The 25,260-nt window shown below is 43.7% G+C and overlaps 1 protein-coding gene across 1 annotated transcript in view; it reads left to right on the top strand.

The window, feature by feature from the left end:
• The window catches only part of LOC121585135 (succinyl-CoA:3-ketoacid coenzyme A transferase 1, mitochondrial-like), a 109,028-nt gene that overhangs the window by 25,255 nt on the left and 58,513 nt on the right, over nt 1-25,260 (top strand). The window contains exons 5-7 of the mRNA XM_041901503.2: nt 1,746-1,895; nt 2,135-2,241; nt 3,463-3,523. Coding sequence (XP_041757437.1) covers nt 1,746-1,895; nt 2,135-2,241; nt 3,463-3,523 — 318 coding nt within the window. The remainder of the gene's footprint in view (nt 1-1,745; nt 1,896-2,134; nt 2,242-3,462; nt 3,524-25,260) is intronic.

Here is a 25,260-nt window from a genome sequence, read left to right as displayed (position 1 = left end):
GTGAGGGAAAAAAGTATTTGATCCCCTGCTGATTTTGTACGTTTGCACACTGACAAAGACATGATCAGTCTATAATTTTAATGGTAGGTTTATTTGAACAGTGAGAGACAGAACAACAACAAAATAATCCAGAAAAACGCATGTCAAAAATGTTATAAATTGATTTGCATTTTAATGAGGGAAATAAGTATTTGACCCCCTCTCAATCAGAAAGGTTTCTGGCTCCCAGGTGTCTTTTATACAGGTAACGAGCTGAGATTAGGAGCACATTCTTAAAGGGAGTGCTCCTAATCTCAGTTTGTTACCTGTATAAAAGACACCTGTCCACAGAAGCAATCAATCAATCAATCAGATTCCAAACTCTCCACCATGTCCAAGACCAAAGAGCTCTCCAAGGATGTCAGGGACAAGTTTGTAGACCTACACAAGGCTGGAATGGGCTACAAGACCATCGCCAAGCAGCTTGGTGAGAAGGTGACAACAGTTGGTGCGATTATTCGCAAATGGAAGAATCACAAAATAACTGTCAATCTCCCTCGGCCTGGGGCTCCATGCAAGATCTCACCTCGTGGAGTTGCAATGATCATGAGAACGGTGAGGAATCAGCCCAGAACTACACAGGAGGATCTTGTCAATGATCTCAAGGCAGCTGGGACCATAGTCACCATGAAAACAATTGGTAACACACTACGCCGTGAAGGACTGAAATCCTGCAGCGCCCGCAAGGTCCCCCTGCTCAAGAAAGCACATATACAGGCCCGTCTGAAGTTTGCCAATGAACATCTGAAGATTCAGAGGAGAACTGGGTGAAAGTGTTGTTGTCAGATGAGACCAAAATCGAGCTCTTTGGCATCAACTCAACTAGCCGTGTTTGGAGGAGGAGGAATGCTGCCTATGAACCCAAGAACACCATCCCCACCGTCAAACATGGAGGTGGAAACATTATGCTTTGGGATGTTTTTCTGCTATGGGGACAGGACAACTTCACCGCATCAAAGGGATGTTGGACGGCGCCATGTACCGTCAAATCTTGGGTGAGAACCTCCTTCCCTCAGCCAGGGCATTGAAAATGGATCGTGGATGGGTATTCCAGCATGACAATGACCCAAAACACACGGCCAAGGCAACAAAGGAGTGGCTCAAGAAGAAGCACATTAAGGTCCTGGAGTGGCCTAGCCAGTCTTCAGACCTTAATCCCATAGAAAATCTGTGGAGGGAGCTGAATGTTCGAGTTGCCAAACGTCAGGCTCGAAACCTTAATGACTTGGAGAAGATCTGCAAAGAGGAGTGGGACAAAATCCCTAAAATGCAAATCAATTTCTAACATTTTTGACATGCGTTATTCTGGATTTTTGTTGTTGTTATTCTGTCTTAATGTTCAAATAAACCTACCATTAAAAATTATAGACTGATCATGTCTTTGTCAGTGGGCAAACGTACAAAATCAGCAGGGGATCAAATACTTTTTTCCCTCACTGTATGTCATGCAATAAAATGCAAATAATTACTTATAAATCATACAATGTGATTTTCTGGATTTTTAGATTCCGTCTCTCACAGTTGAAGTGTACCTATGATAAAAATTACAGATCTCTACATGCTTTGTAAATAGGAAAACCTGCAAAATCGGCAGTGTATCAAATACTTGTTCTCCCCACTGTACATTTGTTGTGGATGTTTGGAATGTCCAGATTCAGTGATTTTGAGTAATGATCTCATTGATGACCATGACATCTCTCCCCCAGGGTACCCTAGCAGAGAGGATCAGAGCTGGGGGTGCGGGTGTTCCTGCCTTCTTCACGGCTACAGGCTACGGTACCCTCATCCAGGAGGGCGGCTCCCCCATCAAATACAACAAAGACGGAACTATCGCCATTGCCAGCGAACAGAGAGAGGTCAGACCCCAGCCTCTTCCACCATGTTGTTTCTAGCACCACATTCACTACACCGTGACACAAAGACACATCTAATGTTACTGCATCAACAAAACAATTCGCACCACAGTCTGTTTTCATCACACAATCTGCCTATACTGACATGGCGCACTAGCCTCTGTAACCACACTCAAAATGCTGTCATATCCAGAGTCTTCTAGTCCGTCTCTTGAGCTGCTTCCTGTGTTGTTGTTTGGCAGGTGCGGGAGTTTAATGGCAGGCACTACATCATGGAGAAGGCCATCACTGGAGACTTTGCTCTGGTCAAGGCCTGGAAGGCCGACAAGGCCGGGAACGTCATCTTCAGGTAGCTGCCAATACATTCACCCAACCTGTGTCTGTCAATCACTTATTTTGGGGATAAAAGTTACCTGATATCAGGGCAAGCTACTTCATCCTGCTCCTTGTATCCTTGCGCAAAGCATAGGTGCTTATTTACCCCTGAAGTCTGCTATCACTAAGACAGTAATGCTTTTGAACAGACGGGGTGCATCATTATTTCAAAAAAGCCATCAGCGTAGTATTGATATTTTTTTTTTTTTACCTTTATTTAACTAGGCAAGTCAGTTAAGAACAAATTCTTATTTACAATGACTGCCTACACCGGCCAAATGTGCCACCCTATGGGACTCCCAATCACGGCCGGTTGTGATACAGCCAGGAATCGAACCAGGGAGTCTGTAGTGAAGCCTCAAGCACTGAGATGCAGTGCCTTAGACTACTGCGCCACTCGGGAGCCCAAGTAAATGTACATTATGCAATACATATCCATTCAACACTAAATATTTACCCAAACCACTGTGATTTAGGCCACTGCTTGTCCCAGGGCAGGTTTAACCCTTTCTAATCACCTGGTGATGTTTCCACAATAAGGAAAACTCCGGGCCTGCTGGTTGCTCTGTGCCATATGGATTGCTGGTAGGAGATGAGAGCTTTTAGGCTTGGTGACTGAATTAAGATGTTGACACTTGACCGCTTAAAGAGATTGAACTTTCTCCAGAAAATCTGTAGAAAATTGAAATGACGTCTGACTGAATTGACTTTTCTTCTTAGTTCCCTTGTCTGTCAGTATGTGAGAAGAACAATCTCTAGGTCCACATAAAAACGGACCCGTATTGTTTTTTGCCGCTGAACGATTACTCTCCTGTACACTGAAAATAAGTGATAGTAAATGCAATTCAATTTGTCACCACAAGAGCGCAGTATCTACTTTGCAATAAACAATCCCCTTTAATTTCACAGGCAAAAACAGGCAATGTTAATGCTGTAACTCATGTTATAAAACCTTCCCTATCGCGCCGGGCTGAACAATGGCATTTACCTGTGACTGTATTCATGATACTGCACTGCCTGTTATGCCTTATTGCTTAATTGACTAATTGTACTTCCATTCTATTACTTCTCTGTGCCTGCTTTCTTGTATTGCTCCCTTGTTGCCTCCCTCATGAATGCTTGTGAGCTAATGTCCTCGCTCTCTCTTTCTTTCTCTTTCTTTCTCGCTCTCTCTTTTTTTTTTTTTTTTTTTTAGGAAAACAGCCAGGAACTTCAACCAGCCCATGTGCAAGGCAGCCAAAGTCACCATTGTAGAGGTATGAGCCATGTCTCTTCACCCCTTCCATTTCTATGGCACTGTTGTGCTGTCATCACCTGTTCTTCAACACTTTGGGATTTGTGACACAGACATTAACAAATCAGTAATATGATTTCAGCTGTGTCTGACTAGAGCGTGATTAATGGTTGTTTAATAGCTGCGTTATAATGTAATGGCTGTGTTATATCTGGCTCTTTCAGTAGGATGGCCTGATTGAAAGTCTAGATCCTACTAGTTGGCTCAGTCTGCTGGAATTATGTCAACACCAAGGTACTCGACATAAAGAGTCTGAGTACTTGAGTTGGGGTCACAGAATGTTGTGTGGTCCAGTGATTCCCACATGGTGGCTTTCAGCCAGTCCTGCGGTCACGGCTAAAAACTGGGTTGTCCTGAGAAACATTTTGTTGGTCAAAAACCTTTTAAGTGGGGCACAGTGCAAAAACGTTTGGTAATACTCCTCTAGTAGTCTGGCCTCTCTCCATCAGTGTGGTACAAACTGGGCTGGGATTTGTGAGGTGACGTTACAGCTCTCAGGACAGGGCCAGCGCCAGAATCAATCAGTTGGACAGGCATTTGATTTCCATAGGGGGGCACGTTTTTTTCACGGGACCTCCTATGTGTGTACGTGCTTGCTCGTATACCATTTAAAAAAAATGGGTGTAACAGTAAAGACCATAGGTGGCGCGTGAGTTTCAAGTTCGGAAAAGCTTACAATTTATCCTACCATTTCTACCGATCTGCGTGCCAGTTATGATTTTCATATGCGTGGAGCAGTTTCATTCCAATAATATAGTTTTTGTTTCTCAAAAATCATTGTCACATGGCTAATCATAAAAATCGGTATTAAAATGATACAAATCTGACGCGAGATCCCCAGCCTCTGCCATATGGATCCATTGGAGGCTAAAGAAATGAGCGCATGGAACTCAGGGATAGCCTATAGGCCAATGCAGCAGTAGGCCTATAACATCCGTCGTCAACTAAGTAAAATACATAGGCCTAAAGCCGACAAATTAAAAACTGTAGAAAATACCCTGATGAAAATTCAGGTTCTTTCAATATCATTCAACTCTCTACTCCACCTGTCTGTCTGCCTTCCTTTCTATCTGTCTTGACTTGAGCCATAGCTAGTGAAGTGCAACATGGATTTAAATCAATCAACTGGATCTGGCCCGAAGCTGTCCCTAGCGAATTTGCGACATTGTATCAACAGTCTGTTCTGGACCCTCAGAGTTTCCAGTGACCGTGAGCTCAGGGACAGACAGCTGTTTTTGCCCAAGGGAAAAATGTTCTGGTGTTTTATGACGTTTCCACTGGATATATGGGATCATCAGATCATGATATTTAGCTATTTCACGACGAGGCTTGGTGATTATCGAGGCCTGGATTCTTTCTATTACTGTGAGGAACTATTATCGTTGAAATGGATGTTCAAACCGACTTTGTTGACCTACTGTGTGAGGTGAAGAAAAAATGACTGAAAAGCTCAGGTTATTAGTGGTGGAGGTGGTGAGTTAAGACGATCCTAACTCGGACACTTTCCTACATTTGCGCACAGCAAGCCAGGTACTTCTCTGTGTGCTCAGGCACGCGTGCTCTCAACATTATTAGGACAGCGAAACCAGACAAATGCTCATTGCTCACATGGAGCACTCCAAACAAAAGGATTAACAGTACATCTACCAGGTCTGCTGGTGACATATGTAATGGGGAATTGCTAAAAGAAACAGTCAAAGGGCAAACAATTCTCACAATGAAACAATGAATATGCAAGGATTGGCGGGAGACAGCTGAGTGCATTCTGGAGAGCTGAGTGCATGCATGCTGGAGAGAGACGAGCCATATCTTCGCCACACCCCTCTCCCCTTCTTCTTGTCTCAACATTTTAAATGATACTCAAGACACATTATCTTCACACATCTTTTAGATGCTTTTCACTGACAACCGCAACTCAATAATGAGCTAGGCCTATGGCCACGTGGGCTTCCCAAATAGGCCTACGTGTTTGTTAGGCCTAAGTCATGCTCTCTAGTGAAGTATTTTGAATTATTTTATTTAGGCAGGAGTAATTATATCGTTTAGGCAAAACCTGAACATACTTTTGAGGAAGCCAGCAGCTGAACTGTGCACACGCCAACTTTACTTTCCAATTCGCAAATGGCTGCCTAAAACCAGAGAGCTATATATAATTCCATTTCAATTCCAAGATGGCATAGCAGTGCGGTCGTGTTTTCTGTAGTGTCCTCATGTAAATAGCCTGTTTTTTTTTTTTTTTGTCTTTTTCGTACAGTGAGGGGAAAAAAGTATTTGATCCCCTGCTGATTTTGTACGTTTGCCCACTGACAAAGACATGATCAGTCTATAATTTTAATGGTAGGTTTATTTGAACAGTGAGAGACAGAATAACAACAACAAAAATCCAGAAAAAACGCATGTCAAAAATTTTATAATTTGATTTTGCATTTTAATTAGGGAAATAAGTATTTTACCCCTCTGCAAAACATGACTTAGTACTTGGTGGCAAAACCGTTGTTGGCAATCACAGAGGTCAGACGTTTCTTGTAGTTGGCCACCAGGTTTGCACACATCTCAGGAGGGATTTTGTTCCACTCCTCTTTGCAGATCTTCTCCAAGTCATTAAGGTTTCGAGGCTGACGTTTGGCAACTCGAACCTTCAGCTCCCTCCACAGATTTTCTATGGGATTAAGGTCTGGAGACTGGCTAGGCCATTCCATGACCTTAATGTGCTTCTTCTTGAGCCACTCATTTGTTGCCTTGGCCATGTGTTTTGGGTCATTGTCATGCTGGAATACCCATCCACGACCCATTTCAATGCCCTGGCTGAGGGAAGGAGGTTCTCACCCAAGATTTGACTGTACATGGCCCCGTCCATCGTCCCTTTGATGCGGTGAAGTTGTCCTGTCCCCTTAGCTGAAAAACACCACCAAAGCAGAATGTTTCCACCTCTATGTTTGACGGTGGGGATGGTGTTCTTGGGGTCATAGGCAGCATTCCTCCTCCTCCAAACACGGCGTAGTGTATTACCAATTGTTTTCTTGGTGACTATGGTCCCAGCTGCCTTGAGATCATTGACAAGATCCTCCCGTGTAGTTCTGGGCTGATTCCTCACCGTTCTCATGATCATTGCAACTCCACGAGGTGAGATCTTGCATGGAGCCCCAGGCCGAGGGAGATTGACAGTTACTTTGTGTTTCTTCCATTTGCGAATAATCACACCAACTGTTGTCACCTTCTCACCAAGCTGCTTGGCGATGGTCTTGTAGCCCATTCCAGCTTTGTGTAGGTCTACAATCTTGTCCCTGACATCCTTGGAAAGCTCTTTGGTCTTGGCCATGGTGGAGAGTTTGGAATCTGATTGATTGCTTCTGTGGACAGGTGTCTTTTATACAGGTAACAAGCTGAGATTAGGAGCACTCCCTTTAAGAGTGTGCTCCTAATCTCAGCTTGTTACCTGTATAAAAGACGCCTGGGAGCCAGAAATCTTTCTGATTGAGAGGGGGTCAAATACTTATTTCCCTCATTAAAATGCAAATCAATTTATAACATTTTTGAAATGTGTTTTTCATGGATTTTTTGTTGTTATTCTATCTCTCACTGTTCAAATAAACCTACCATAAAAATTATAGACTGATAATTTCTTTGTAAGTGGGCAAACGTACAAAATCAGCAGGGGATCATACTTTTTTCCCTCACTGTATATATTTCTCAATCTCACTTTCCATCCTTTAACTAAATATACTTTCCTGCAACCCGCCTCACCCAATGGAACGGATTCTGTTGTTTCTTCATACATTTTTATCCAGAACCTCTGGCTGAAACTAGCCAGCTAACTATCTACTTGCTATTAGCCACCGTTAGCAGTCTTCACCATTGTCCCTGGCCGTGGCCTGCACCACCTACCAGCCAGCTCTAGCCTGGACAATTGTCAGCCACATAACGCTATCGAGCCAGAGCATATCAGATTTTTTGCCGGAATCACTGAATCACTGTACCTTAACACCGGATCATCGCAACTAGCTAGCTGCAACCGAATGGCTGTTGTCATTGTTGGCTAATCACCACTGTCCTGAAGCTAACCCCAGTTAGCCTTGCGCTAGCCTCGAGCCAGACCCATCTCCCGGCTATCTACTTCTCTGTCAACCGGACGGGACCTCCTGGTGTTGACACAGAGCCCCGCCGATCCATCACGACTGGTCTGCCGACGTAATCGTCTGATGTGGTTTCAACAGGCTTCCCGTTGCGACGACCATGAAGATCCATCTGCTAGCCCCGGCCCGCTAGCACACGCAATCAACAGCCGTGCCTCCAGCTCGCCTGTAGCGTAGCAGCCACTGAACTGCTCCCGGACTCACTTATTTCTGTTCACTGGACCTTATGATCACTCAGCTACACAGCTGATGCCTGCTGGACTGTTCCTTTATACGGTACCCCATCCTGTTTAACCTCAACTAAAACTTTTGTCGCCATTACCAGCTGTTGTCTTAGCTCTCTCGAATAACACCTGTGACTGCTTTATGGCTCTCTCCCATGTCAATATGCCTTGCCTATTGCTGTTTCGGTTAGTTCTAACTGTACTTTTTCAATGTAGAGCCCCCAGTCCTGCTCAACCTGTCTCAGATAGCTCATTTGTCCCACCCCCCACACATGCGGAAAGACCGGCTCAATCGGTGCCTCCAGTGATGGTATCTCTTTCATCTTTACCCAACGCTTAGGTTTACCTCCACTGTACTCATCCTTCCATATCCTTGTCTGTACATAATGCCCTGAATCTATTCTACAACGCCCGGAAATCTGCCCCTTTTTTTCTCTGTACCCAACGCACTACAAAAATAGTTCTTAAAGCCTTTAGCCGTATCCTTATTCAACTCCTCTGGTGATGTAGAGGTTAACCCAGGCCCTGTAGCCCCCAGTATCACTCCTGCTCCCCAGGCGCTATCATTTGTTGACTTCTGTAACCGCAAAAGCCTTGGTTTCTTTGATGTTAACATCAGAAGCCTCCTCCCTAAGTTTGAGTTATTCACTGCGTTAGCACACTCCGCCATCCCTGATGTTCTAGCAGTGTCTGAATCCTGGCTTAGGAAGGCCACCAAAGATTCTGAAATGTCCATTCCCAACTACAACATTTTCCGTCTAGATAGAACTGCCAAAGGGGGCGGAGTTGCAATCTACTGTAGAGAGAGCCTGCAGAGCTCTATCATACTATCCAGGTCTGTGCCCAAACAGTTTGAGCTTCTACTTCTAAAAATCCACCTTTCCAGAAATAAGTCTCTCACTATTGCCGCTTGCTACAGACCCCCCTCAGCCCCCAGCTGTGCCCTGAACACCATATGCAAATTGATTGCCCCCCATCTATCCTCAGAGTTCGTATTGCTTGGTGACCTAAACTGGGATATGCTTAACACCCCGGCTGTCCTACAATCTAAACTAGATGCCCTCAATCTCACACAAATTATCAGGGAACCTACCAGGTACAACCCTAAATCCTTTAACATGGGCACCCTCATAGATATCATCCTGACAAATTTACCCTCTAAATACACCTCTGCTGTCTTCAACCAGGATCTCAGCGATCACTGCCTCATTGCCTGCGTCCGTAATGGGTCCGCGGTCAAACGACCACCCCTCATCACTGTCAAACGCTCCCTGAAACACTTCAGCGAGCAGGCCTTTCTAATTGACCTGGCCCGGGTATCCTGGATGGATATTGACCTCATTCCGTCAGTAGAGGATGCCTGGTTGTTCTTTAAAAGTGCTTTCCTCTCCATCTTAAATAAGCATGCCCCATTCAAAAAAATTCCGAACTAAGAACAGATATAGCCCCTGGTTCACCCCAGACTTGACTGCCCTTGACCAGCACAAAAACATCCTGTGGCGTGCTGCATTAGCATCAAACAGCTCCCGCGATATGCAACTTTTCAGGGAAGTCAGGAACCAATATATGTATACAATCAGTTAGGAAAGCAAAGGCTAACTTTTTCAAACAGAAATTTGCATTCTGTAGCACTAACTCCAAAATGTTTTGGGACACTGTAAAGTCCATGGAGAATATGAGCACCTCCTCCCAGCTGCCCACTGCACTGAGGCTAGGAAACACTGTCACTACCGATAAATCTACGATAATCGAAAATTTCAACAAGCATTTTGCTACGGCTGGCCATGCTTTCCACCTGGCTACCCCTACCCCGGCCACCAGCTCTGCACCCTCCGCTGCAACTTGCCCCCCCCCCCCCACTTCTCCTTCACCCAAATTCAGATAGCTGATGTTCTGAAAGAGCTGCAAAATCTGGACCCCCACAAATCAGCTGGCCTAGACAATCTGGACCCTTTCTAAAATTAGCTGCCGAAATTGTCGCAACCCCTTTTACCAGCTTGTTCAACCTCTCTTTCGTATCGTCTGAGATCCCCAGAGATTGGAAAGCTGCCACGGTCATCCCCCTCTTCAAAGGGGGTGACACTCTAGATCCAAACTGTTACAGACCTATATCCATCCTGCCCTGCCTTTCAAAAGTATTTGAAAGCCAAGTTAACAAACAGATCACCGACCATTTTGAATCCCACCGTACCTTCTCCGCTATGCAATCTGGTTTCCGAGCTGGTCATGGGTGTACCTCAGCCACGCTCAAGGTCCTAAACGATATAATATCCGCGATCGATAAAAGACAGTACTGTGCAGCCGTCTTCATTGACCTGGCCAAGGCTTTTGACTCTGTCAATCACCACATTCTTATTGGCAGACTAAATAGCCTTGGTTTCTCAAATGACTGCCTCGCCTGGTTCACCAACTACTTCTCAGATAGAGTTCAATGTGTCAAATCGGAGGGCCTGTTGTCTGGCCCTCTGGCAGTCTCTATGGGGGTGCCACAGGGTTCAATTCTCGGGCCGACTATTCTCTGTGTATATCAATGATGTCGCTCTTGCTGCTGGTGACTCTCAGATCCACCTCTACGCAGACGACACCATTTTGTATACATCTGACCCTTCATTGGACACTGTGTTAACAAACCTCCAAACGAGCTTCAATGCCATACAACACTCCTTCTGTGGCCTCCAACTGCTCTTAAACGCTAGTAAAACTAAATGCATGCTCTTCAATCGAATGCTGCTTGCACCCGCCTGCCCGACTAGAATCACTACTCTCGGCGGGTCTGACTTAGAATATGTGGACAACTACAAATACCTAGGTGTCTGGTTAGACCGTAAACTCTCCTTCCAGACTAACATTAAGCATTTCTAATCCAAAGTGAAATCTAGAATCGGCTTCCTATTTCGCAACAAAGCCTCCTTCACTCATGCTGCTAAACATGCCCTCGTAAAACTGACTATCCTACCGATCATTGACTTCGGCGATGTCATTTAAAAAATAGTTTCCAACACTCTACTCAGCAGATTGGATATAGTCTATCACAGTGCCATCCATTTTGCCACCAAAGCCCCATATAATACCCACCATTGTGACCTGTACGTTCTCGTTGGCTGGCCCTCACTACATGTTCGTCGTCAAACCCACTGTCTCCAGGTCATCTATAAATCACTGCTAGGCAAATCCCTGCCTTATCTTAGCTCATTGGTCACCATAGCAACACCCATCCGTAGTATGCGTTCCAGCAGGTATATCTCACTGGTCATCCCCAAAGCCAACACCTCCTTTGGTCGCCATTTCTTCCAGTTCTCTGCTGCAAATGACTGGAACGAACTGCAAAAATCTCTGAAGCTGGAGACACTTATCTCCCTCACTAACTTTAAGCATCAGTTGTCAGAGCAGCTTACCGATCACTGCACCTGTACACAGCCCATCTGTAATTAGCCCACCCAACTACCTCATCCCCATATTGTTATTTACATTGTTATTTATTTCGCTCATTTGCACCCCAGTATCTCTATTTGCACATCATCTTCTGCACATCTATCACTTCAGTGTTAATACTGAATTATAACAGTAATTATTTTGCACTATGGCCTATTTATTGCCTTACCTCCATAACTTACTACATTTGCACACACTGTATATAGATTTTCTATTGTGTTTTTGACTGTACGTTTTGTTTATTCCATATGTAACTCTGTGTTGTTGTTGTTTTTATCGCACTGCTTTGCTTTATCTTGGCCAGGTCGCAGTTGTAAATGAGAACTTGTTCTCAACTGGCTTACCTGGTTAAATAAAGGTGAAATAAATAAATAAATAAATAAAAAATCATGAGATGCTCATGTCTCCGCCCTAACAATGGGAGTCATTGTCCCAAAGGCAAGAAGGCAGGCAAAAGCTTAGGTCTGCATATTAATTTACATTTACGTTTACGTCATTTAGCAGACACTCTTATCCAGAGTGACTTACAAATTGGTGCATTCAACTTATGATAGCCAGTGGGACAACCACTTTGTTTTAGTTTTTGTGGGGGAGGGGGGGTAGAAGCCAATAGAAATGCATTGGGCTTATTCTGGACAGATTTAGGTGAGAGTGAGTCCTCTCGCTTCGCCTCTTCCTCTCTGCTGAAACAATCTCACCGGAGAAAGCATCAGAGTGAGCGAAACAGCGCCCATCTGTCTCACTATATGTAGCCCATGTATCTGTTTCTATCTGGCCGAAAAGAGTATGACATGCTTTACTCTTTTTGTCCAGACAGCATCAGATACATGGGCTACACATACTGAGACAGAGGGGCGCTGTTTCGCTCACTCGGATGCTTTATCTAAGATTGATGCGTCTTTCTGTTGGCGCGTGTCTCTGTCAAATAAATGATCAATATTTTATTATTTTATTTTGATGTGCAGGGAAGTACGGTAGGGCGGGCCAGTCCCCAAAATGCCGGCCCTGTCTCTGGGTCATGTATAGCAGTAAGCTCTGAGCACATTGATCAACCCCCAGCCCCAGACTGGCTATAAACTGGCTGTCACCCCTGTCTCCAAACTTACGATTGCTGACATGAATCCCCAGCCCCCCACCCTGGGCTCTCTGGTGATATAAACCCTCTTAGTCATAAAATGGAGAAGAAAGTCTGTCGGAATAGCTGGGTGCTCTGGCCTGGATTTATGAACTGGGAGAGAGAAGCGCTTTCCTATATTTCATTAGACACTTTTAATGTACTTCTCTTTTTCAATTATTCCAAGGCAGCCGTTAAGGAGATTTATCATGCTATAGAGTGCAGGGAGCTGGAGAGCTGTCTCTATTCAATGCAAGAAGCATCTTTTCTAAGTTAAGGAGGTAAAATAGGTATTAGCAGGGTAAATGAGGCCAGTCCAGTGAAATGCTGAAACTACTGTCTGTATACAAGTACATTTTACATTGGTTTATTCCACCGGGTACTCAAAGTGCTTTAGGCTACATTGTATGGAGGGAAACACCCTTCATTCACTATAAAAGTGTAGCACTCACCTGGCTTATAGGTATGTTGATGCTGTGTGTGTGTGTGTTTGTTGTGTGCGTGTTCGCACGCACGTGCATGTGTGTTCTCTTGAGTCCCCTGAATAATAAACCTGTTGAGCGGGAGAAGAGGAGAGATTCAGGCTGCTGGGGATGTAATTGCTTGTGTTTAATCATGGACTGTCAGCTTCAACCTTTAGGCGTCTCAACCATCTGTCCAAAGTGTCTGTCTGAGCTGACGGACATGGACAACATCCGATCCAGCACTACCTTTACTACTATCTACCATGGGGTTATTGACCCCTATGGTGTGGCTGATGTGGCACACTCAGTCAGATTATTATGGACTTTGTATCGAATTAGGGTAGGAAATGTCTCACACATTATTTCTCTCTCTCTCACTCACACACTCTCTCTCTCTCTCTCTCTCTCTCTCACTCACTCACTCACTCACTCACTCACTCACTCACTCACTCACTCACTCACTCACTCAGAAAATGCTAAGCAAATAGGCCTCAGTGTTTCCCCTATATTCATTTAGCAGCGGCGGGCCACCAAAACTCTGTGCCTACAGGTTGAGGGATGAATGGTTGATTTGGACTGCAAACCGATAGTAAAGTGTGGCTTGTGCAATAATGTTTCACAGTCTAATGAATCAAGCTTGATGGCAACTGTTGTTCAGGGGACTTGGTCATCAAGCTTGGTTATAAAACATTATTGCACATGCCACATTTTATGGGGTGCAGGTCAAATGCTCTAAATTCATGACACCTAAATGGTATTGATGTCATGCTTTTTACAAACTAATTTGACACAGAACGACTGTGGCAGGGAGGAAAACCCTAGAGAGGGAAAAGAGGGAAGGGAATTGCATTTAAAACAAGGTCAGAAAGGAGTTACATTATATAGGGTTGTGGGTTCGATTCCCATGGGGGACCAGTACAAAGATCTATGCACTCGCTACGGTAAGCCGCTGTGGATAAGAGCGTCTGCTAAATGACTAATGTAAATGTATCACCAGAGTTCTTAAACACTCTGAAAATTACCATATTCTCATTAACTACTTTTTATGGCGACTCCTTTTTATGGTGCCAATGCACATGAACATTATCTATGAAATTGAGGCAATATAGCAATCACCCTATATTGCCATAGCCACTAAGACCCTTTATATTTATTAACTATGGGATTATGAAATGAGTCTACATAGATAATGACAAGCGTCTACATATACTACATGACCAAAAGTATGTGGACACCTGCTCGTCGAACATTTTTGCTGCTATAACAGCCTCCACTCTTCTGGGAAGGCTTCCATTCAGCCACAAGCTCATTAGTGGAGTTGGGGGATTACGCCTGGCTCGCAGTCGGTCCTCTGTAGCTCAATTGGTAGAGCATGGCGCTTGTAACGCCAAGGTAGTGGGTTCGATCCCCGGGACCACCCATACGTAAAAATGTATGCACACATGACTGTAAGTCGCTTTGGATAAAAGTGTCTGCTAAATGGCATATTATTATATATTATTATCCCAAAGGTGTTTGAGGTTGAGGTCAGTGCTCTGTGCAGGCCAGTCAAGTTCTTCCACACCGATCTCGACAAACCATTTCTGTATGTGCACAGGGGCATTGTCATGCTGAAACAGGAAAGGGTCTTCCCCAAACTGTTGCCAGAAAGTTGGAAGCACGGAATAGTCTAGAATGTCATTGTATGCTGTAGCATTAAGATTTCCCTTCACTGGAACAAAGAGGCCTGAACCATGAAAAACAGCCCCAGACCATTTTTCCTCCTTTACCAAACTTTGCAGTTGGCACTATGCATTCAGGCAGGTAGTGTTCTCCTGGCATCCGCCAAGCCCAGAGTCGTCCGTTGGACTGCCAGATTGTTCATCACTTCAGAGAACGCGTTTCCACTGCTCCATAGTCCAACGGCGGTGAGCTTTACACCATTCCAGCCGACGCTTGGCATTGCACATGGTGATCTTGGCTCGGCCAGGGAAATCCATTTCATGAAGCTCCCGACGAACGTTGCTTCCAGAGGCAGTTTGGAATTTGGTTGTGAGTGTTGCAGTGGAGGACAGACGATTTTTACGCACTACATGCTTCAGCACTCAGCGGTCCCTTTCTGTGAGCTTGTGTGGCCTACCACTTTGCGGCTGAGCCGTTACTACTCCTAGATGTTTCCACTTCACAATAACAGCACTTACGGTTGACCGGGGCATCTCTAGCAGGGCAGAATTTTGACAAACTGACTTGTTGGAAAGGTGGCATGCTATGACGGTGCTACGTTGAAAGTCACTGAGCTCTTCAGTTGTATTTGTATTTATTTCACCTTTATTTAACCAGGTAAGCCAGTTGAGAACAAGTTCTCATTTACAACTGCGACCTGGCCAAGATAAAGCAAAGCAGTGCGATAAAAACAACAACAGAGTTACATATGGAATAAACAAAAACGTACAGTCAAAAACACAATAGAAAATCTATATACAGTGTGTGCAAATGTAGTAAGTTATGTAGGTAAGGCAATAAATAGGCCATAGTGCAAAATAATTACAATTTAGTATTAACACTGGACTGATAGATGTGCAGAAGATGATGTGCAAATAGAGATACTGGGGTGCAAATTAGAAAAATAAATAACAATGTAAGTAACAATATGGGGATGAGGTAGTTGGGTGGGCTAATTACAGATGGGCTGTGTACAGGTGCAGTGATCTGTAAGCTGCTCTGACAACTGATGCTTAAAGTTAGTGAGGGAGATAAGTGTCTCCAGCTTCAGAGATTTTTGCAGTTCGTTCCAGTCATTTGCAGCAGAGAACTGGAAGGAATGGCGGCCAAAGGAGGTGTTGGCTTTGGGGATGACCAGTGAGATATACCTGCTGGAACGCATACTACGGGTGGGTGTTGCTATGGTGACCAATGTTCTAAGATAAGGCAGGGATTTGCCTAGAAGTGATTTATAGATGACCTGGAGCCAGTGGGTTTGGCGACGAATATGTAGTGAGGGCCAGCCAACGAGAGTGTACAGGTCACAATGGTGGGTAGTAAGGCCATTCTACTGCCAGTGTTTGTCTATGGAGATTGCATGGCTGTGTGCTCGATTTTATACACCTGTCAGCAACAGGTGTGGCTGAAATAGTCGAATCCACTAATTTGAAGGGGTGTCCACATACTTTTGTATACATATTGTAAATGTCAAGTTCCTACACTAGAGGGTTGATGGTGCTTTTGTGGTTTTGGTGTGCAGAGAATAAAAGGAGTCATTTTCCTACATGGCTGAGCTGTTTGTGACCGTGTTGTTGAAGATGTATCCTACCACTATGCTCCCCACTTATGTCACACTTCAATGAAGACGGGATTGAATGACACTCATTCTCAACTCAACCTCAGGTACAGGGTACTACACTAGCTTGACTTAACCCTCAGTCTTCCAAATGTGAAGTGGAACTAGCTAATGGTTTTACTGGTCAAAGAATTTAAAAAGTAGGCAAGTAGACTAACATCATAGGAGATGGATAGAATGTTTTGAAAATGACAGAATAATTACAGGCCACCCTGGTTGCTAGGCATAGAGACTATGCTGGGCTCCATTGTGGAACGTTCCGTAGCACACATTTCTGTCTGTTGTCCCCTTATCACAGGTACAATCATCTTGTCCAATGGAGGCCAGCATAGTCTCGTTGTCCCCTAGAAGTCTATTGACACACCACTGCGTCAATCTAAGTAACATAATTTTAAAAATCCCCATCAAAATCCTTCAGTTTAAGCTAGAGATCAGTTGTTTTTTTTGTTGCATGGGCTGCGTCTCAATCAAATACATCCTTATCTGCGGTGGAAGGTGGCTGACTTGCAGCTATGTTTGTCAGAACATGAGACATCCTGAAAATCTGACTTCTCACGAAAACATCTGTAGCGTCCGAACGGTTTGGCTTATAAACTAATGCACATTTTGCTCTACAAGCCCCATGGGACTCGTCTGAAGTCGGTACCGTCGATGTGCCAACTTCTGTTTGTAGCTTCCAAACTGTTTGGGCTACAAACTAATGTGATCCCACAAAGGGGAGATTCTCCGTTTTGCTGTACGACCCCCACAAGTGTCACGGAACTCGTCTGAAGGAAACGGTACAAAAAAATTAATGGAAGTATGGAGGTAGTTTTCTACCTACCCAAAAAATGTGTTTAAATATGTGTATCGAAAATTAACATGTATATAAAAATATTTCCTGAGCTTTCTTGTGTACAGTTCGTATTACATTGAGATTTTTTGTCACTGGCCTACACACAATACCCCATAATATCAAATTGGAATTATGTTTTTAGAAATGTTTACAAATGAAAAGCTGAACTGTCTTGAGTCAATAAATATTCAACCCCTTTTGTTATGGCAAGCCTAAATAAGTTCAGGAGTAAAAATGTGCTTAAGTCACATTATATTAAGTTGCATGGACTCAGGAGAACCTTCCAGAAGGACAACCATCTCTGCAGCACTCCACCAATCAGGCCTTTATGGTAGAGTGGCCAGACGGAAGCCATACCTCAGTAAAAGGCACATGACCGCCCGCTTGGAGTTTGCCAAAAGGAACCTAAAGACTCTCAGACCATGAGTAACAAGATTCTCTGGTCTGATGAAACCAAGATTGAACTCTTTGGCCTGAATGCCAAGCGTCACGTCTGGAGGAAACCTGGCACCATCCCTACGGTGAAGTATTGTGGTGGCAGCATCATGCTGTGGGGTTGTTTTTCAGCGGCAGGGACTGGGAGACTAGTCATGATAGAGGCAAAGATGAACGGAGCAAAGTACAGCGAGATCCTTAATGAAAACCTGCTCCAGAGCGCTTATGACCTCATACTGGGGCAAAGCTTCACCTTCCAACAGGACAACGACCCTAAGCACACAGCCAAGACAACGCAGGAGTGGCTTCGAGACAAGTCTTTGAACGTCAATGAGTAGCCCAGCCAGAGACCAGACTTGAACCCGATCTAACATCTCTGGAGAGACCTGCAAATAGAGCTGTGCCAAGCTTGTAGCTTCATACCCAAGAAGAATAGAGGCTGTAATCGCTGCCAAAGGTGCTTCAAGAATGTACTGAGTAAAGGATCTGAATACTTATGTAAATATTAAATATATTATTTTTCATAAATTAGCAAACTTTTCTACAAATCTGTTTTGTCTTTGTCGTTATGAGGTATTGTGTGTAGATTGATGAAGGGGAAAAAAAGCAATTTAATCAATTTTAGAATACGGCTGTAATGTAACAAAGTGGAAAAAGTCAAGGGGTCTGAATACTTTCCGAAGGCACTGTGTGTGTGTGTGTGTGTGTGTGTGTGTGTGTGTATGTATGTACACTGCTCAAAAAAATAAAGGGAACACTTAAACAACACATCCTAGATCTGAATGAATGAAATAATCTTATTAAATACTTTTTTCTTTACATAGTTGAATGTGCTGACAACGAAATCACACAAAAATTATCAATGGAAATCACATTTATCAACCCATGGAGGTCTGATTTGGAGTCACCCTCAAAATTAAAGTGGAAAACCACACTACAGGCTGATCCAACTTTGATGTAATGTCCTTAAAGCAAGTCAAAATGAGGCTCAGTAGTGTGTGTGGCCTCCACGTGCCTGTATGACCTCCCTACAACGCCTGGGCATGCTCCTGATGAGGTGGCGGATGGTCTCCTGAGGGATCTCCTCCCAGACCTGGACTAAAGCATCCGCCAACTCCTGGACAGTCTGTGGTGCAACGTGGCGTAGGTGGATGGAGCGAGACATGATGTCCCAGATGTGCTCAATTGGATTCAGGTCTGGGGAACGGGCGGGCCAGTCCATAGCATCAATGCCTTCCTCTTGCAGGAACTGCTGACACACTCCAGCCACATGAGGTCTAGCATGGCCATCATGGATTAAAATCCTGCAGCGCACGCAAGGTCCCCCTGCTCAAGCCAAACGCATGTCCAGGCCCGTCTGAAGTTTGCCAATGACCATCTGGATGATCCAGAGGAGGAATGGGAGAAGGTCATGTGGTCTGATGAGACAAAAATAGAGCTTTTTGGTCTAATCTCCACTCGCCGTGTTTGGAGGAAGAAGAAGGATGAGTACAACCCCAAGAACACCATCCCAACCGTGAAGCATGGAGGTGGAAACATCATTCTTTGGGGATGCTTTTCTGCAAAGGGGACAGGACGACTGCACCGTATTGAGGGGAGGATGGATGGGGCCATGTATCGCAAGATCTTGGCCAACAACCTCCTTCCCTCAGTAAGAGCATTGAAGATGGGTCATGGCTGGGTCTTCCAGCATGACAACTACCCGAAACACACAGCCAGGGCAACTAACTAACGAGTGGCTCCGTAAGAAGCATCTCAAGGTCCTGGAGTGACCTAGCCAGTCTCCAGACCTGAACCCAATAGGAAAATCTTTGGAGGGAGCTGAAAGTCCGTATTGCCCAGCAACAGCCCCGAAACCTGAAGGATCTGGAGAAGGTCTGTATGGAGGAGTGGGCCAAAATCCCTGCTGCAGTGTGTGCAAACCTTGTCAAGACCTACAGGAAACGTATGATCTCTGTAATTGCAAACAAAGGTTTCTGTACCAAATATTAAGTTATGCTTTTCTGATGTATCAAATACTTATGTCATGCAATAAAATGCAAATTAATTACTTAAAATTCAATACATTTTCTGGATTTTTTCAATACATTTTCCGTCTCTCACAGTTGAAGTGTACCTATGATAAAAATTACAGACCTCTACATGCTTTGTAAGTAGGAAAAACTGCAAAATCGGCAGTGTATCAAGTACTTGTTCTCCCCACTGTATGTATGTGTGTGTGTGTGTATATATATATATATATATATATATGTATATATATATATATATATATATATATATGTGTGTGTATATATATATATATATATATATATATGTGTGTATATATATATGTGTATATATATATATATATAAAGTTGAAGTCGGAGGTTTACATACACCTTAGCCACATACATTTAAACTCAGTTTTTCACAATTCCTAACATTTAATCCTAGTAAAAATTCCCTGTTTTTAGGTCAGTCAGGATCACCACTTTATTTTAAGAATGTGAAATGTCATAATAGTATAGAGAATGATTTATTTTAGCTTTTATTTCTTTCATCACATTTCCCAGTGGGTCAGAAGTTTACATACACTCAATTAGTATTTGGTAGCATTGCCTTTTAAATTGTTACAATCTATCTGCAATATTAAAGCTGATCTACCCCCTAAGAAAAGTGTTAAACAAATCAAAATATATTTTTTGTTTGAGATTCTTCAAATAGCCACCCTTTGCCTTGATAACATATTTGCACACTTTTGGCATTCTCTCAACCAGCTTCACCTGGAATGCTTTTCCAACAGTCTTGAAGGAGTTCCCACAAATGCTGAGCACTTGTTGGCTTTCCTTCAATCTGCGGTCCAACTCATCCCAAACCATCTCAATTGGGTTGAGGTCGGGGGATTGTGGAGGCCAGGTCATCTGATGCAGCACTCCATCACTCTCCTTCTTGGTAAATAGCCCTTACACAGCCTGGAGGTGTGTTAGGTCATTGTCTTATTGAAAAACAAATGATAGTCCCACTAAGCCCAAACCAGATGGGATGGCGTATCGCTGCAGAATGCTGTGGTAGCCATGCTGGTTAAGTGTGCCTTTTAATTCTAAATAAATCGTAGACCGTGTCACCAGCAAATCACCCCCACCACATAACACCACCTCCTCCATGCTTCACAGTGGGAAATACACATGCAGAGATAATCCGTTCACCCACACCGTGTGTCACAAAGACACGGCGGTTGGAACCAAAAATATCCAATTTGGACTCAAGATGAAAGGACACATTTCCATGGTCTAATGTCCATTGCTCGTGTTCCTTGGCCCAACCAAGTCTCTTCTTCTTATTGGTGTCCTTTAGTAGTGGTTTCTTTGCAGCAATTCGACCATGAAGGCCTGATTCACACAGTCTCCTCTGAACAGTTGATGTTGAGATGTGTCTGTTACTTGAACTCTGTGAAGCATTTATTTGGGCTGCAATTTCTGAGGCTGGTAACTCTACTAAAGTTATCCTCTGCAGCAGAGGTAACTCTGGGTCTTCCATTCCTGTGGCGGTCCTCATGAGAGCCAGTTTCATCATAGCGCTTGATGGTTTTTGCGACTGCACTTGAAGAAACGTTCAATGATCTTGAAATTTTCCGGTTTGACTGACCTTCATGTCTTGAAGTAATGATGGACTGTCATTTCTCTTTGCTTATTTGAGCTGTACTTGCCATAATATGGTATTTTTTCAAATAGGGCTATCTTCTGTATACCCCTCCTACCTTGCCACAACACAACTAATTGGCTCAACACATTAAGAAGGAAATAAATTCCACAAATTAACTTATAAGAAGGCACACCTGTTAATTGAAATGCATTCCAGGTGACTACCTCATGAAGCTAGTTGAGAGATTGCAAAGAGTGTGCAAAGCTGTCATCAAGGCAAAGGGGGGCTATTTGAACAATCTCAAATATAACATTTATTTGGATTTGTTTAACACTGTTTTGGTTACTACATGATTCCATACGTGTTATTTCATAGTTTTGATGTCTTCACTATTATGATACAATGTAGAAAATAGTAAAAAATAAAGGAAAACCCTTGAATGAGTAAGTGTGTTCAAACTTTTGACTGGTAGTGTATTTTTTTGATCATGATGAAGTTATTGATTACACTTTGGATGGTGTATAAATACACCCTGTCACTACAAAGATAAAGGCATCCTTTCTAACTCAGTTGCCGTAGAGGTAGGAAACAACACCTCCACTTTGCTGATCCTCAACACTGGGGCCCCACAAGGGTGCGTGCTCAGCCCCCTCCTGTACTCCCTGTTCACCCATGACTGCGTGGCCAAGCATGCCTCCAACTCAATCATCAAGTTTGAAGAATGTGTAGTCCCGTGTAGCTCAGTTGGTAGAGCATGGCGTTTGCAACGCCAGGGTTGTGGGTTCGATTCCCACGGGGGGCCAGTATGAAAATGTATGTACTCACTAACTGTAAGTCGCTCTGGATAAGAGTGCTAAATGACTAAAATGTAAGACGACACAACAGTAGTAAGCTTGATTACCAACAATGACGAAACAGCCTACAGGGAGGAGGTGAAGGCTCTGGGAATGTGGTGCCAGGAAAATAACCTCTCATTCAACATCAACAAAACAAAGGAGATGATCGTGGACTTCAGGAAACAGCACAGGGTGCACCCCCTATCCACATCGAAGGGACCGCAGTGGAGTAGGTAGAACGCTTCACTGCCAAACTGAAATGGTTCCCCCACATAGACAGTGTGGTGAAGAAGGCGTAACAGAGCCTCTTCAACCTCAGGAGGCTGAAGAAATGTGGCTTGGCAACTAAAACCCTCACAAACTTTTACAGATGCACAATTGAGAGCATCCTGTCGGGCTGTATCACCGCCTGGTACGGCAACTCCACCGCCCGCAACCGCAGGGCTCACCAGAGGGTGGTGCGGTCTGCCCAACACATTACCGCGGGCAAACTACCCGCCCTCCACCTACAGCACCCAATGTCACAGGAAGGCCAAAAAGATCATCAAGGACATCAACCACCCGAGCCACTGCCGCTGTGTCATTGCTCGTCCATATATGTATATATTGTTAATTCCATTCCTTACTTAGATTTGTGAAATTGTTAGATATTACTGCACTGTCAGAGCTAGAAGCATAAGCATTTCGCTACACCTGCAATAACATCTGCTAAACATGTGTATGTGACAAATAAAATGTGATTTGATTTGGTAGGAATTTCACCATGAGGCCAATGGTGACTTTAAAACAGTTATAGAGTTTAATGGCTGTGATAGGAGAAAACTGTAGTTACTAACCTAACCTAATTGACAGAGTGAAAAGAAGGAAGCCTGTACAGAATAAAAATATTCCAAAACATGCATCATGTTTGCAATAGGGAACTAAAGTAAAACTGAAAAAAATTTGGCAAAGAAATTAACTTTATGTCCTGAATACAAAGCGTTATGTTTGGGGCAAATCCAACCCAACACATCACTGAGTACTACTCTTCATATTTTCTAGCATGGTGGTGGCTGCATCATTTAATGGTATGCTTGTCATCTGTAAGGACTAGGGAGTTTTTTAGGATAAGAAGAAACGGAATAAAGCTAAGCACAGGTAAAATCCAAGAACCTGGTTGTCTGCTTTCCAACAGACACATGGAGACATTCACCTTTCAGCAGGACAACAACATATAACACAAGGCCAAATATACACTGGAGATGCTTACGAAGACAACATTGAATGTTCCTGAGTGGCCTAGTTACGGTTTTTACTTAAATCGGCTTGAAAATCAATGGCAACACTTAAATGGCTGTCTACCAATGATCAACAACCAACTTGACAGAGATTGAAGAATTTAAAAAAGAATGTGCAAATATTGTGCAAAGCTCTTAGAGACTTACCCAGAAATATTCACAGCTGTAATCATTGCCAAAGGTGCTTCTACATAATATTGACTCGTGTAAATACTTATGTTAATTAGGTACAGTGGGGAGAACAAGTATTTGATACACTGCCGAGTTTGCAGGTTTTCCTACTTACAAAGCATGTAGAGGTCTGTAATTTTTATCATAGGTACACTTCATCTGTGAGAGACGGAATCTAAAACAAAAATCCAGAAAATCACATTTGTATGATTTTTAAGTAATTAATTTGCATTTTATTGCATGACATAAGTATTTGATCACCTACCAACCAGTAAGAATTCCGGCTCTCACAGACCTGTTAGTTTTTCTTTAAGAAGCCCTCCTGTTCTCCACTCATTACCTGTATTAACGGCACCTGTTTGAACTCGTTACCTGTATAAAAGACACCTGTCCACACACTCAATCAAACAGACTCCAACCTCTCCACAATGGCCAAGACTAGAGAGCTGTGTAAGGACATCAGGGATAAAATTGTAGACCTGCACAAGGCTGGGCTGGGCTACAGGACAATAGGCAAGCAGCTTGGTGAGAAGGCAACAACTGTTGGCGCAATTATTAGAAAATGGAAGAAGTTCAAGATGACGGTCAATCACCCTCGGTCTGGGGCTCCATGCAAGATCTCACCTCGTGGGGCATCAATGATCATGAGGAAGGTGAGGGATCAGCCCAGAACTACACGGCAGGACCTGGTCAATGACCTGAAGAGAGCTGGGACCACAGTCTCAAAGAAAACCATTAGTAACACACTACGCCTTCATGGATTAAAATCCTGCAGCGCACGCAAGGTCCCCCTGCTCAAACCAGCGCATGTCCAGGCCCGTCCTGAAGTTTGCCAATGACCATCTGGATGATCCAGAGGAGGAATGGGAGAAGGTCATGTGGTCTGATGAGACAAAAATAGAGCTTTTTGGTCTAAACTCCACTCGCTGTGTTTGGAGGAAGAAGAAGGATGAGTACAACCCCAAGAACACCATCCCAACCGTGAAGCATGGAGATGGAAACATCATTCTTTGGGGATGCTTTTCTGCAAAGGGGACAGGACGACTGCACCGTATTGAGGGGAGGATGGATGGGGCCATGTATCGTGAGATCTTGGCCAACAACCTCCTTCCCTCAGTAAGAGCGTTGAAGATGGGTCGTGGCTGGGTCTTCCAGCATGAGAACGACCCGAAACACACAGCCAGGGCAACTTTGGAGTGGCTCCGTAAGAAGCATCTCAAGGTCCTGGGGTTGCCTAGCCAGTCTCCAGACCTGAACCCAATAGAAAATCTTTGGAGGGAGCTGAAAGTCCGTATTGCCCAGCGACAGCCCCGAAACCTGAAGGATCTGGAGAAGGTCTGTATGGAGGAGTGGGCCAAAATCCCTGCTGCAGTGTGTGCAAACCTGGTCAAGACCTACAGGAAACGTATGCTCTGTAATTGCAAACAAAGGTTTCTGTACCAAATATTAAGTTCTGCTTTTCTGATGTATCAAATACTTATGTCATGCAATAAAATGCAAATTAATTACTTAAAATCATACAATGTGATTTTCTGGATTTTTGTTTTAGATTCCGTCTCTCACAGTTGAAGTGTACCTATGATAAAAATTACAGACCTCTACATGCTTTGTAAGTAGGAAAGCCTGCAAAATCGGCAGTGTATCAAATACTTGTTCTCCCCACTGTATTTCTGTATTTCACTTTATCATTATGGGATACTGTGTGTAGATGGGTGAGATTATTATTATTATTATTATTATATTTATGTATTTATTTATTTGTTAATCCTTTTTGAATTCAGGCTGTAACACAACAAAATATGGAATAAGTCAAGGGGTATGAATACTTTCTGAAGGCGCTG

This window comes from Coregonus clupeaformis, unplaced genomic scaffold, assembly GCF_020615455.1.
Source record: "Coregonus clupeaformis isolate EN_2021a unplaced genomic scaffold, ASM2061545v1 scaf0011, whole genome shotgun sequence".
Taxonomy (NCBI): Eukaryota; Metazoa; Chordata; class Actinopteri; order Salmoniformes; family Salmonidae; genus Coregonus; species Coregonus clupeaformis.
This window is presented reverse-complemented; position numbering and strand designations above follow the sequence as displayed.